The 14,548-nt window shown below is 38.2% G+C and overlaps 1 protein-coding gene across 10 annotated transcripts in view; it reads right to left on the bottom strand.

The window, feature by feature from the left end:
- MGA (MAX dimerization protein MGA) overlaps positions 1-14,548 on the bottom strand; it is a 68,840-nt gene that overhangs the window by 16,070 nt on the left and 38,222 nt on the right. For 6 of the 10 annotated variants that reach the window (XM_031593530.2, XM_090141004.1, XM_031593534.2 and 3 more), the window contains 7 exons: positions 6,961-7,085; positions 5,592-5,643; positions 3,819-4,004; positions 2,602-2,713; positions 1,231-1,464; positions 729-905; positions 144-296 (listed from right to left, as the gene is read on the bottom strand). In XM_031593530.2, coding sequence (XP_031449390.2) covers positions 144-296; positions 729-905; positions 1,231-1,464; positions 2,602-2,713; positions 3,819-4,004; positions 5,592-5,643; positions 6,961-7,085 — 1,039 coding nt within the window. The remainder of the gene's footprint in view (positions 1-143; positions 297-728; positions 906-1,230; positions 1,465-2,601; positions 2,714-3,818; positions 4,005-5,591; positions 5,644-6,960; positions 7,086-14,548) is intronic. The other 4 variants (XM_031593531.2, XM_031593532.2, XM_031593533.2 and 1 more) reach the window with 4 other exon arrangements.

The raw sequence follows: 14,548 nt of genomic DNA, 5'->3' as shown, positions 1-14,548 counted from the left end.
AAGACTTAATGCTGATTTCCCTTGAAAACCCAGACAACAGCATCTATTGTTACTTCCTAACAAGGAAAACAGTTCAGCCTCATTTTTGCAAGGGTAACCTTCCCTACATACATGCAAAAATCCATAAAAAATAAAGAGCCTACCTGAATGGGAGACTGGGGCTGGTACTACTGCTGAGGGTACTGGGTTTCCAGCAACAGTTGATAGTGTAATGGGAATGGCAGAGTTAGTAAGGATTCCTTTTACTTGGACAGGAACTGCTGATCCTGGCAGCTGAATCATCACAGAAGCAATACCTTACCCAAAAAAAGGGGAATGGGAATTCAGTGGAAACAAGATGCTTTCAGATACTCAGTCAAGCCTGGAAAATAAAATCCTTACACTTCCATGCAAGACTTTACATGGTAATACCAACTGAATGTGGTAAAAGATATAAATATAGATAGGTTAGGTGACGAAAGAGATCTCAAGTTTTTCCTTCTGCCTTTACTTTCTTGAGACTTCCTATCTCCCTAATTTGGGAACAGTGAAAATTTAACAGATTTTACTTACCTGCTGACAAACTGACTGTTTGTGATAATTATATAAAATTTATCAAAGTCAGGTTCTACCTCACTAAGTTGTAAAGAATGAAAAGTAAAAGGAAAAATTGAATGTTGCCATGTAAACAGACATGCACATCTCTGAATGCATGGTATCCCTGTTAACGTGTTCTCATATGACCGTACCTGGCTGTGCTGTCATGGAGTTGATGACAGTTCGAGGCTTTAATTCAGCCTGCAAGAGCGTGGAGGGCACAGCTGCTACCTGCCCGGGTACCAGTGGGCTCTTCAGCGTGAGCACCTGCCCCTGGGGAGTCATCACTAGGCTTGCAGCAGTTAGTGTCAGAGAGGATGAGGTGTTCTCTGTAAAAAAGAAACGTGTAGATCAACAATTTATTTTGGCACAGCTCCTGTAATGGCAAAAGATACCCTGCAATCCAGCATCAAGCTCAGGCATGCAAGAAGCTCCAGCTAGAAGGTTCATGAGCCTGAGATTAGAAAGCTGCTACAGAAGCGACACAGGCTCCAGGAACCCTCTCTATGCAGTGAGAAACAAATCCATACTTTCTCTTCGTGAAATCTAATAGCCTTAACCCTCTATAGTGACATTCTGAACAAACATCACTTCAGTCTTGATGAAATTAAAAGTTGACTTCCTTCAGTGACAAGTGCGTTCTTTTTAACCCACCTGTGGCATGGCTTCCTTTTCTGGCAAGTATCAATGGCTTGCCTCTTCTATTTGTCATAGGCACTTTGCTCGGATCTCTGGGTAGAGCAGAAGATGCTTCTTGCTGTGTGCTAGCAGGTGAGGTTACAACAGATTCTGCTGGTTGAACATTTTTCTTCTTTTTTTGTGCTTCTACGGCTTTTTGTTTGGCATACATATATTCTAGCTTCTTTAGGACAACCTCTTCTGTCTTTCCTATAGAAACATCATTGGAAAGTTAATCTATCTTTCCAAACCTAAACATGTGAGGATGGAACTTCAAATTTATCACGCGATTTAACTACTTTCTAGTAGATAACCTCACCAAATAAATAGCAGACTTAAAGCAAGAAAGTAATAATTACATATTTCATACAAGTTATTTTTTTCTTTCAGAAACATCCATATATTTTAGAACTTTCCTGCAACTTTGATAAGAAGAAATAGTTTGGATGTGCAGTAGCTCCTGTTCAATAAATATCATCGCCAGACATCCACATCTCTGGAGAAATACCTCACATCTTTCCTAACAAGCACGATTATCAGCATTATTTGTATGTTGTATGAATTTCTTGGATTGATACATGCTGTTAAATAACATCTAAAAGAAAACTCACATACAGTTCAGCATTGTTTAATGTTACAATTTTCATATCAAAACAAGATTTTTACAAATCATGTTTTCTGTAGATGCTCACAATTTGTTGGTCCAAGGTGATATAACTACACTCATCTCCTTACAATTTAGAGTTTAAGTTCTAACATGGACAAATCCTTGTGGGCCCCTTCCAGCTCAGGATATTCTGTGATTCCACGGGTCTCGAATCCCCTCAGTGAGCAGCAGCTCAGAATACACTGCAATTCTATTTTACAACAGAGCTGCCTCCTCCATCTAGACATTACAAGCGCTAGTTTTCAAAAAAGCAAGAAATAGATAGTTATTTGCAAAACAGAGCAACGAGTCAAGAGGTTTTGGTACTGATGTTATCAAGAACATAACTGTGCATACTTATGAAGCACTGAGCAAAAAAGCTGTTTTGGGAAGTGATCAGTGAGAGAATTAATTTTTTTTCCCCACTAAAACATACTCGGTAAACAGGAATGAGGCTTATGGCTTGCAGCACAGAGATCATTCCAGATTTCCTTTAGGGACTAACGAAAATAAAAGCATTTCTTATCAGTGTGAGTGTATCACACAGAGGCTTGGCAAGCCTGGCATCAAAGGCCTATCTAAATTTTATGTGAACATTAATGACTTACCCAGATCCTCCCAAGATTACTCTACTCTGTACCACAATTGAAAGTCTTTTCTTTCATTATTCCATATGGTTCATATCTAAAAAACATCCTCACCTGAAAGTATGGAAACTTTTCGGATCAAAGTATCCTGTTTGCGTGCCAGTAAGTTCTTCTGTCCAGTAAGCTTATCTGCCTGATCAGTCAATCCCTGGATTTCATCAAAGGCCTAGAAAAATGTCAGGAAAATGATTTATTAATGAAGAACACACAAAATTACAAAATATTTTTCCTTCCAATAAAGCTTTATGAGATTTATTTAGACATTCTGATCATCGTGAGAAAGCAGGACTCAGAATCAGGATGTGAAGTGCATCACATAAAGCTAGCTTTCCCTAAATGCAAGCTAAAAAGTGATAAACATACTGGTCACCCCTCTTCCCAACTTCTTCCATTTTAAAGAAAAAAGTCTTTTATCTCACTATGTCAGGGTACAACTGACAAACATAATTATTTACCTACAACTTAAGGTTTGTTTCCTGACATTTACGTGATGGGGCAGTGCAAGTAAGCCAATGACAAAAAGTTGAGAGGAATGGCAGACACACCAGAGGGTTCCGCTGTTATCCAGAGTGAAATTAACAGACTGGAGAAATAGGCCAACAAAAACTTCATGAAATTCACTGAGAAGTACACCTGTAGTGGAACAGCTCTAGTTACCAGTATATACTGGGAGTCACCCAACTAAAAAGGAGCTTTGTAGAAGCTAGAAGAACCTGGTCCAAATGAACACCAAGTTGAACATAAGTCAGCAACATGCCCTTGCTACAAAGTAGACTAACAATACACTGTGCTATATTAAGTAAATTATTGTCAACAGTGCAGGGGGTGGTAATGTTTTCCCTCTTCTCAGCACTGGTGAGCCTACATCTAGAGTAGTGTCCAGTTCTGGGCTCCCTAGTACAGGAGAGGCATGGGCATATTGAAAAGGGCCACAAGATGCTTAAGGGCGTCTCTCCGATGAGAAAAGTCTGAGACTCTACAGCCTAGAGAAAGGTTGGCAGGAGATCTTATGAACATATATAAATACTTGAAGGGAGGGCAGAAAGAAGATGGGAGTGATAGAGCACAGGCTTGTCTACAGAGGCTGAGGAGTCTCCCTCCTTTGAGCTCTTCAAAAGATGCCTGGACACAGGTCTGAACAACCTCCTCCAAGTGGCCCTGCCTGAGCAAGGGCTGGACCAGATGGCCTCCAGAGCTCCCTTCCAAACTCAACTATTCTGTGACACTTCGTTCAGATTAAAGCTCCCTCACCTACACTTCAAAATACTCACTTGCTTGAGAATGTAGCATTTGGACACCTTGGAAAGACTGTGCAACCCCAGAGCTCTCTTCAGTTTTTCAAAGAGATCTCTCATTTCATTACGTCGCCGGCGTTCATTTGCTGTGTGTGTCTGGCGGTAATGAGCAAAAGCTTCTTCCTCAGACTTCTGCCTTCTGCTCCAGACTGGAGGATTCTGCTGGAAAAGTAACCATATGGACCAGTTAAAAGAAAAAAAGGAAACGTAACAGCAAACTATTCAAAGGCATGCTTGATTTGCAGTGTTTCACCAGACACCTGAAGATATCACATCATGCTATTCGTTTATTATGTCTTCATGACAGCTCAGCGTCAAAAGCATGGAATGTCAACCAACAAAAAATGACCAACATAATCACATCAATCCTAAAAGAAACAATCACGAGCAGCCCTTTCTATCTATGAGCTTTCCATTTTTGCAGTACAAGGCTACGTAGGTAAGCCACAGCATTACAGCAAAATCACACATTTGAACCCAGTGTTTCTTCCTTGTTTGTCAAAACTCATACTAGTAAATGAAAATATCCCATCAATTTTTTTTCCCTGACACTAAACTAGTTTCATCTGTATTTTGTTTGATGGGTAAATAAATAGGAGCAAACAGACAAAAGACACTGCTGATACTGATCACCCCAGACATCTACCAATTAACAGACAATGTCAAGCTCGGACTCTGATTTTGACTAATTTTGTTTGTGTCCAGAAAGCTTGACAGGTAATGACTACCCTTACAGTTTTGAAGATTTGATTTTTTTCAGCATTATTCTTACAGTTTTTTTTATTATTATATTTATTTCATGATGAAATAATACTCTAAAAGTCTTAATGTACTTTGACATCGTTTTTGGGTCTACTACAAATCCCAGTGAATCAGCAGAAAGACTCCTCGGGTTCAGCAATAATATTTCTGAGTCCTGTGGCCTCAGGAGGAGTCTGAAGGCTGACTCTTGGTGCTGACTTTTGCCCTCAGAAGCAGAATGAGCACAACTAAGGCTGTAATTGCATCTGCTCTTCTGTTGGGTACAGTATTCCTTCAGAGGAAGGGCCTCTTGTCAGTTTCAAGGGCAGAGAGAATAATACACTGAGGAGGCAAGGTGCCCTATAACCCATCTTCATCTCAGGCAAAAACATATGTACCAGTCCGCTCTAATATACAAAACATTCACCAAATTCATGACACACCTCAAACCCCACCCTCCCAACAGGTAGCTTTAAACCTGACTTCAGGTGCATTGCTGACAGTTATCACAGACAATTAGTGAAACGTGCTTTAAAGTGACCCTAATATATAGCGTAAGTTCAGAAGGACTGCAATGAGTTTAGGTTTGAAAGGCTTCTGCACTGTCTTTAACTTGCCTAAGGACATATTATTTAAACTGTTTTCAGAAATCTTTTGCCCTATGCTGCAGTCTATATAATCCTACATATTATTGTCTTACATACTTTATGGGTGCCGTAGAAGTTGTTTACACCAAAATCACAGAACCTAAGAGAACATAATAGCAAGTAAGAGGCAGATATTTCTCCTGTACAAGAAGTTGAGTGAGAAATCACTGATGGCAGTTGCAGTCCTTTTTTCTTTAATGGGATTTGGACTGCTTCCCCCTTCCCCAACATATAATTGGTTTCTTGCATTTAATCATAAATAACACAGAAGGTAGATAAATTGCATTAGAGTTGCACTCAAGATGAAAATTTATCTTTAAAATGGAGATGTGATACCAAAAGGAAAGAGGAGAGCATATACCTTCGTAGGACTTTCTGTTAATTTTTCATCCGAAGAATTACGAGCATGGTATCTGGAAGAAAGGTAGAAAGTTTTTCCCAACACTACTCATCTCATGCACTCTATCCTCGTTAAGTATATTCCAACAGCCTAGAACTGCTCATTTTTATCCCCTGAAATTAACTTTTCCTTTTAACTACATGAAAGCAGAATACTGTTGAGCTTTCTCAAGGAAGTCAACTATCTTCAATGCCATCGTCCTGAAAAAAAAAAAAATCAGCTGTTCCAAAAGCTGTGAAATTAGTCCACAGTACAACAGTAAATTAAGCCAGTGTCTGTTAACTTCAGGAAGTATTTCTATTTGATTTTAGATAGTATTTTGGCTGTTGTTTTCTTTTTGTAAACACAGATTAACACAGATGATGTAACCATCCCCCCAACCAAGACCAACCAATCAAAATCCTCACCTTCATTTCACTCCTAACATATAAAAACAGCTTCCTCATATTATTTCTCGGGCATTGAAGAAAACAAAGAACACACAAATGAAAGAATTATTTGTACAAAACATAACATCTAGTTTTCTCACTGAAGGATCTTGACAACTTATAGAGCAATAGCTCTGTTGCTCTCTAAGAATAAAAACTGAGCTGTATCTCTGGAAGGAAAAAAGAAGAATCATCTGGGAGGCACAGAATAATTCCCATCAGATTTTTTCTTAAATTTCTATAAAGTTCTTCAAACATTTCCCTTAGTTTGACACAGCTGAGGAATAGCCATGACCATCTTCACATACTTTAAGTAAACAACATTTTTACTTTGCATTGTCATTATAAATGCAAATGTAGCAGCAGCAACAACAAATAAAAACAGAACAAAAAAAGAGCCAAGCTATCCAACCATGGCAGACTACATACGAATAAGAAAAGGCTTTCCTCATTGGAGGCAGTGGTCCCAAAGTCAAAGCTTTCATTTACAGGATCATGGATGAAATCCATGACTGCTCCTGCCTAGAAATCTACCAGCAAGAATAAACAAAACAGAAGCTTGCGAAATCATATTTAAAAGCAAGGTGACCATGCTTATAATATTCAGTTTGCAGGAAGGGAGGCTATTTATTAATAAATATTACACATTACAAGATACATATCCTCATGAACAAATCAATTACAGAGAAATTTAAAAAACGAAACAAAAGCTAAGATACCTCAAATCTACTCTTAGTTCTGACAGCCCCATCCTCACAGACACCAAGATGCACCAACGCTTAGGAAAACCTGACAAGCCTTGCTTTATCTTACCATTACGTGAAATCTCTTGTTTAATAGGCTTACTCAGTGTCAGCTCAGCAATAAAGTACAAAACTGTAGTGCTCTCCAAGGATGCTTACTTCTCTTTGGAAGGTCGGATATTAGCAGCTGTGGCCTTCAGACGGGCAATGTTAATCTTCTCTGAAAGCTCCTCCACGGTCTCAATGTCCACCTGCTCGTCATCCTCACTGTATTCACACGCATCCTGGAACAGTTTTTGTTTTGTTTTTTAAAAATAAGTATCTACTTAGCAATAGAGCTCAGGCCAAAACAAGTTGCACTTCAGTCTCAAAACATTTTAACATTAAGAACCTTTAGAGAACAGCACTCTTCAGCTACACCAGCCAATAAGCAGTGCTAAGCAGGCGGTTACTGCAACTGTCACCTGAGGAATACCTCACACAAGCAACTTCACAAAGTTTATTTCAGCAAAATCCATCTCTCTCATTTATGCTTTTAATATTAGTCCAAAAGCCTTCAGAGGGCAGATTTCCTGCCCACATTTCAAATAAGGCCAAACTACCTTTACAACCACCTACTGTAGACTTGCTAATTAGCACTGTTTTGACTTGAGTTGAAATAGTTTGCATTTCGGTAATGGTGCTTTCACACCTAAGAGCAACAGGCTCTTAGGCATCATGAAACTGGGCTTCTTTGAGTCATACAGAAAACTTCCTAAGTGATAAAGATTGTTGGTTTTGCTCTTTCTAAAAAACAGACCTATAATTATTTTAAATATTCAGAACTTCCTCAAAAGTTTCTCCACATTCTACTGACTCAAAAAACTTGATAATCTGTGAAGACAGAGCTAGAGTGCTACTACAGATCTGTAACTGTTAAATACTAACCCTCTGGCCATTTTTAGCACCAAGTTATCCTCCCCACAAAGAAAACTTGCCTTACTCAAGCAATTTTTTTTTATTGCAGCTTTCATTATTTCTTTTAATTATTATAAAACGTGGGTTTCTTACAGAACGCAGATCTTTCTCCTTCTACAGTAAGAAAATGCCATTAAATTTCATTCTCTGTTCCACTTGTCTCAGTTCCCTGAAGTACTCCATCTCACTCTCCTATTCTTCTCTCCTGCCTTTCCCTCCTTCACTTTCCTTCTTTTTGGGGAGCTGTAATCTCCTCCTTCACTGAACCAAATACTTACCTGAAACTAATGTAAATAGTTAATCACAAAACCCACTAGAGAGTAGAATATGAAAAAGGCAATATGCAGTACCAGAAGAAGGCCTCTACTAAATGCCAATTTTATAGATTATCTACAACTCATTAGTGATTGAGCACAGTAACACTGCTGTTCTAGGAAACTCTTATTAGAAAGGAGAAAGCACTGCATTTGCTCAGTTGGACATGGATTAGACTATAGCGATGTAAAAAAAAAAAAAATAAAAAAAATAAAAAGTAAGAGTGGCCTAAATTATCCCACAAGCATAACTAATGTGTTGTTAATGATAAATACTTACAATTATTATTCACAAAATTCATACCTGTGAAAGTCTTAGCTATGTTAATTGAAACATTCCCAATTTAGAGCCAGGAGCAACTCTTTGCTGATAATTTCTTTTTTGACAGAAGGCTATGATTTCTGACAGCTTTCAGTATGACACAGTAAAGAGTACAGTGAATTGCCCTGTTAGTTCCCAACACCCCACTGGAGTGACAACTACACACTGCCACAGAAAATCATCTGGTTTTTTTTTCAGTCTTGTATAATAACATCTCCCATGGCTGTGTGATAGTGGCTACAGAAAACAGCAATTGTTGTGAAAAATTATGTCTGCCCTCATTTACTAATGCCTATGTTGGTAACGTAGCCTTTAGTAGAGTATATAGTGTGTACGTGCATATAGAAAGTGTAAATATGTTTATAATGTGTGTGTCTCTCTCTCTCTCTCTATATATATGTATAGTACATATACTACACCTACATAAACACAGACATTACTGCCTACAGAATCTTCTAGTCTTTTAAGCAGAATGAAACCACGTAAGGTCCGCTATGTAAAAAAAAAAAAAAAGAAAAAAGAAAATAAGACTCCTAACTACTTACGTATGGAAAAGCTGACACTTCTTCCTGAACAGTGAATAATCAAGAAATTACTAATGAAATAAAGGAAGGTGAATCTCAGATTACCAGCTCCGGCTGATCCAGACCCAAACAGAAAAGCATCCTCACTTCAGCAAGCTGCTATGCACACTCCCTAGTAGTCAGTCCATGCTTTTAAAACATCACATCTTTTGAAAAAGAAATAGAAAAGAGCAAGGAGAGTGAACTCATGTGAGCAGTCACTATCCTTGGAGAACAACTGCATGCGTTCTCTCAAAAATGACACTTCCAGTACAAAGAGAGAAGCAGGGAATTAAACCAAATTCTCATCTGACTTTAGAAGTATGGTACTGGCATTGGCAGAAGAGTAACGAACTACTGTCACTCTCTGTCTCTCTGTACATAAAAGCCCATAGAATCCTTACTGCTAGCATCTTGCAAATGTTCCCCCACAAAGCAAGACTTGTTAGCATTGGGATCAAGCAGAGCACTGAGAAAAAGCACCATCTTTACTAAGGAAGCAGTATATATCACTTGGAACTTGAAGGGCTGCTGAGGAGTTTTTGTTACCGCCGCTCCCCAGGACAGACAGCACAAGAATGAAAGTCAAGAGATACCATATGGCTGGGACCCAGAGAAGCCCAACCACACACTGCCTGCAGTTGAGATCCAGAACATGGAGGCTAATGAAAATGAGACCCAGGTGAGACCCTCATTCACTTCTGCCTAAATATTTTAATAGCTTACACATACTGCCTGTGATCAGGGCGCAGCTTTGCTGCATGCCTGGAAAGTGGGTCTGTATGCTTCCAGAAACTTCAAGTCCTACCATATAAAAATCTAACTTGAAAAATATCACTTTAAAAATCTAACTTGAAAAATATCACTTATCCATACAGACAGCAACTTTTCAACAACTTCTCACATTTATATTTACTTGTTACAACCTTTGTCAATATTCAGCTTCAGTGAATGTTTTTTCATTTTGATTTAAATCAAGTCACTTGGTTCTTAAGAAGACAGATGCTTCCAAATTGCCTTTCAGTCAAGCCAGAACTGCATTTCCATTTGCCCAACTGAAAAGCAAAGAACGATCCATTTGTACAATGTCACAAAACTGAAGAATGTAAACTTGAGTCTGAAATTAAGGTCTACTAACTGGGAAGAGAGGAAGAAGGGGTAATCAAAACAAAACTGATTAGAAGTTGGAAGATACTAAAATTACACCATTTTCCTAGAAGTGGACCTTCTGTGGAGCTTCAACAGGAAACAAGAACGTGTACTACAGCTGTTTCCACTTTTTTTTTTTTTTTTTTTAATTCTCTATGAGCACTTCTAATTCTTTGTTGCTCTCCTTGGTCATTCATAACACTTCCCCTGTTGGAACACTTCTCTAGTGTTCCAATTTTATCCTGTGATTCTACATGCAAGAGATGCACAGAGTTTCTCTTAAGAGGGTGAAGCTGTGCAGGGAAGGGGGTTTCTGTAGGGTCGCTCCAAAGATGCTAGGATTCAGAGTGAGGAAAAAAAAAACCACCACCATGAAATTAACTTCTATTAGAACCATTATCGTGGTAAAGCTGTTGAGTGCTGACAAGTTGCCCTGGGCTAACCAAAGGGTTGAGAGAAATGATCCAGCTAGAGTTGTTTTCATGGTGAAACTTTTTACATGTTATCCAACTAGAAAAATAGTATTTCAAAACCTAAATACACCTGAGGCATGGTGTATTTTTCAAAGAAGACAGTAACTCTCCACTGACCACTAAGAACATTACATCTTTAAATTTACAAGTCCTGCCTGTAAACACACGTAAAACAATCATCACTTTTTCTAAGTACTATTTCTAAGTACATTCTTCTTCATCTGTCTCCTGGCAGCCTACTTCCCTCTTGCTGGTTCCTGAATAGCAAATTGCCTAATGGCAGCGGGTCTTCTGTGACACTGATAAGAAGGAAGGTACATAACAGATGTCCTTAGAAATTACCCAAGGAAACCCTTCATTTCTGGATCTGCCTGGTATTCTACAGTGTCTGCGGTTCTCACACGTGACACGTCTGTATCAAAAGCTCTGGATACCTTAGAATTTGCTAAACCTCAGATCATCCAAAGGCATATCACTTGAGCTTATTAAACCTACAGTGCTACAATCATTTGTAATGGTTTGTCAGTTTTAAAAACCACTAAGTTACTACAATATTCTGAATAAAATACCTTGACTGGCAATGAGAGGCTACTTTAATACTAGCAAATTAAACAAGACTATAGGAGTCTATTATCCATTGCATTAAACTATCAGAACAACTCCTGACAGTCTTTGCTTAAACCAACAACCACAATTCAGACATGATTTGTGACATTCAGGCCAAGCAGCCGTTTAATGTAATGCCTCGGACAACAGGAGTTTAACATCACGTCTCAGACCACTGCACAGAAGTTGTTAAAAAAAAAATAGTCCTGATATTGATTAGTTTGCTTACAGTGATATACTTAAAAGGTTTTATGCATACCACCAAACCCCAGAGGATCATCACCCCTAGGCTTCTTTTGATGCAGTTCAAGATAAAAAAGGGCAGAGGTACCAGCTTAAGGAGCTTATCTTTTTGTTGAGCAGAGAAGTCTACAGGAGTTTCTTAAGTGCAGAGAGCTAGCACAAGGCAACAAGCTGACAGGAATCAACGTGCAAAATTAGGAGCAAGAAAGTCACTACTGCAGTGCAAACCTCATAGGGAAACCTACTAAAAAACAAAAATAAAACAAAAAAAACAGTGACAGCTAAAATACAGGTAAGTAGCAATCATCCTGAATCTCACTGAAGTTTTCTGGGATTTTTTTTTTTAGCACTACTTCCTGAATTCCAAATCAGCCTAGATTCCAAACAGTAGCAACAGATCAGTCAGTATTTTCACGAAACAGAAGTATTAGTGGAGATGCATGCACATTTTGCTTCTGTATTTCTAACAGCTAAAACAGATAAAATTCATGCTGTTACCTGTTCATATAAACTGATTTCAGCCAGTCTGACAGACAATAACAATGCAGCCTGTCTTGTAAGCACTATCCCAATAAGAATGCAAATGGTCTATGTGAAGCATATTCTTGCTGTTGTTTGAGGCACCGTCTGAAGCTCTGCAATATAACTAAGAATTCTCAACTACTCAAAAGGTTTGCTGAACAACCTGCTTCTGCTAAGAGTTTTTGTGTTCTCTTTTTCATGACTGCATTCTCTCTTTTCCCCAGTAAAACTTATTATGGGGAGGAGGCATAAGCTGAAACCAAAGAAGAAACATCTGCTACAACACAGCTGTCCAGAATTTCCTGACAAGGATTGGTAAACTAAAATAAAGAAGTTCACTACAATGGTAAGAATGCTTTTGAATAAGTAACTTCTTGCTAGGGGAGTATTACAGCAATTTTTTTTTTTTTTTTTCCTGAACAGACTGAAGGTCTCCAATTTAAAAGCCTGGATTTCTACCTTGGATAACTGTATTTTAAGTATACTTCTCTCTTGAAACAAAATTACTACCCTGTACATTCCTCCCTGAGGAGCAATAAAAATACCTTGAAAAACTTGTCTGCTCATTAACAAGGACTGGACTCAGGTATCTGCAGTCCTTCACAAAGGACTACTGCTCCCAGCACGTGCTCAATACTAGGTCTTCCCAACCTTCAGAACTAGCATAAACTTAAAACAACTCACTGCTACGGGAATGCCACTTTAACTAGCACCATTTTCTCTTGAGGAAGATGTTTGTTCAGATCTGTAAACCACTCTTTAGAAATCTTCTCTAAGCTTCCCAATCTTCAAATCATATTAATCACAAAGCTTGAGTGTAACTCATATGAGTTGAGCAGCTCCAACTCTTCTGAGGTCTTTCAGGCAGAATAATCTTAGAAGCAATGCTACACAGAGAAATGCAAAAGGCTTAACACTAACCCACTTTCATACTCCTACTTTTGTTCTGTGTTTTCAGGCCACTACTGATAAATATCAGCTCATTCTTAGCAAAGGAATTTGTTTCCTCATGAAGTAAGAAACAACCATAACCAGCACATCTCAGGAGCACAGGAAAGGGAATGGTCAATCAAGAAGTACTTTCCTCATTCTGCTGATCTACTGAAGATCTCATCAGTAGTAATAAGTAAATAAATAAATAAAAATGCTTAACTGCAATTCTCCCAAACCACTTTTCCTGGCTGCTTCAAGTTTTATTGAGAAAAATATATTCTTACCAACAAGCCCCCAGTGCAAAAGACTACAGACTTACTTATCTAGATTTAAACTGAATTCTTCGGTAGGCATTTGATATGTTAACTCAACCTGCAGGCAGCACACACTGACACACCAAGAATTCACCCAAATTCTGAACTGGTTTTAAAATTTCTCTTCAAGATCTCAATGTCCAGCCTTGCTGCTCCAGAACTAAAGCTAGTTTAATCAAGTTTGTATAAACTTATAGTAAATACTTAGAAAATATCTTATATGGTTCCCTGAACTGTACTGATCACTTCCAAAACATGCAAAATGCACTTCATCCAAAACAAATTTTTCTTAGGATCTCTGATAATTAGTTTTATCATTCTTTCAGAGGACAGAAGAAAACCAGATCTTTAAAACATCAATCCTGGCAGCAGGCTACTCTGTGACCAAGACATTGTATTTATTATCTGTTGGTAAACAAACAGATTTTTAAGACTACTTTGTCTGAAAGGTTTATTGGGCAACTGGTAACTATGCAGTTCTCTAAACTTGACGATAACCCTGCTGAAGATACAGAACCGTCAAACTGTCACCACCCCACTCAACACAAGACAGCAACAGCTCAGTTCTGCAAATTGGAAGAGCTTCCAAAGATCATAGATGCTCTCATTTTCATCATCTTCATGCAGCTGGGATGCTACTATCACACCTGAAAATTGTGAGCTGGTATACCAAATTGGTTTGTCTATTTTTTTATTTAGTAAAATACGTTCTTCAAAAGCTGTGGTTGCTGGCTCAACTGAGTTAGTCTGGGTATCATTACAAGAGGAAGAAGTCTAATTTGGTTTTCAATAGTAGACATGAATAGAGAAGGGATAAAAGAATTTTACATAATTGGAATTACATACCTGGAACTTCACATTCTGAAACCACTAATATAGTCTACCATATTTTAATTCATTTACTCTTCAATTCTTCTCCCCTTTTACCTCTTTCTGCTTTTATCCCATCCCCCAAAAAGGCAAATTTCTTAGGTCTGTTTACACCGATCAGAAAAACCCAACTCTGTATTTTTTTAACTAACAGTGCACTATTTCTGATACACCAAAAATACATGAAGTAGTTACATGTATGATTGTTCCAGCTTCTGAATGAAATCAGTCAGAAACTCTACTAGCATTAAAATATCATACATATCTTACAGATATAAACCATATCACTTCCCTTATTCTTTGGCTTCTGTAGCCAGTTTCTTTTCTATTGAACACAGAATGACAGCTTTCAGTGCTACCTGAATTTATTACTAAACTTCAAGAGGAATTCAAGGAACAATTTGAGCGTTCCTTCCAGAATCAAAAGTTAACTAATAAGAACTATGAAAGCTGAGTAAAAGGAAACAGCTGAAAATATGAG

The sequence above is a fragment of the Phasianus colchicus genome, chromosome 5, assembly GCF_987193195.1.
Source record: "Phasianus colchicus chromosome 5, bPhaCol1.hap1.1, whole genome shotgun sequence".
Lineage (NCBI taxonomy): Eukaryota > Metazoa > Chordata > Aves > Galliformes > Phasianidae > Phasianus > Phasianus colchicus.
The sequence above is the reverse complement of the archived record's forward strand: the minus strand, read 5'-3'. Positions and strand labels throughout refer to the sequence as shown.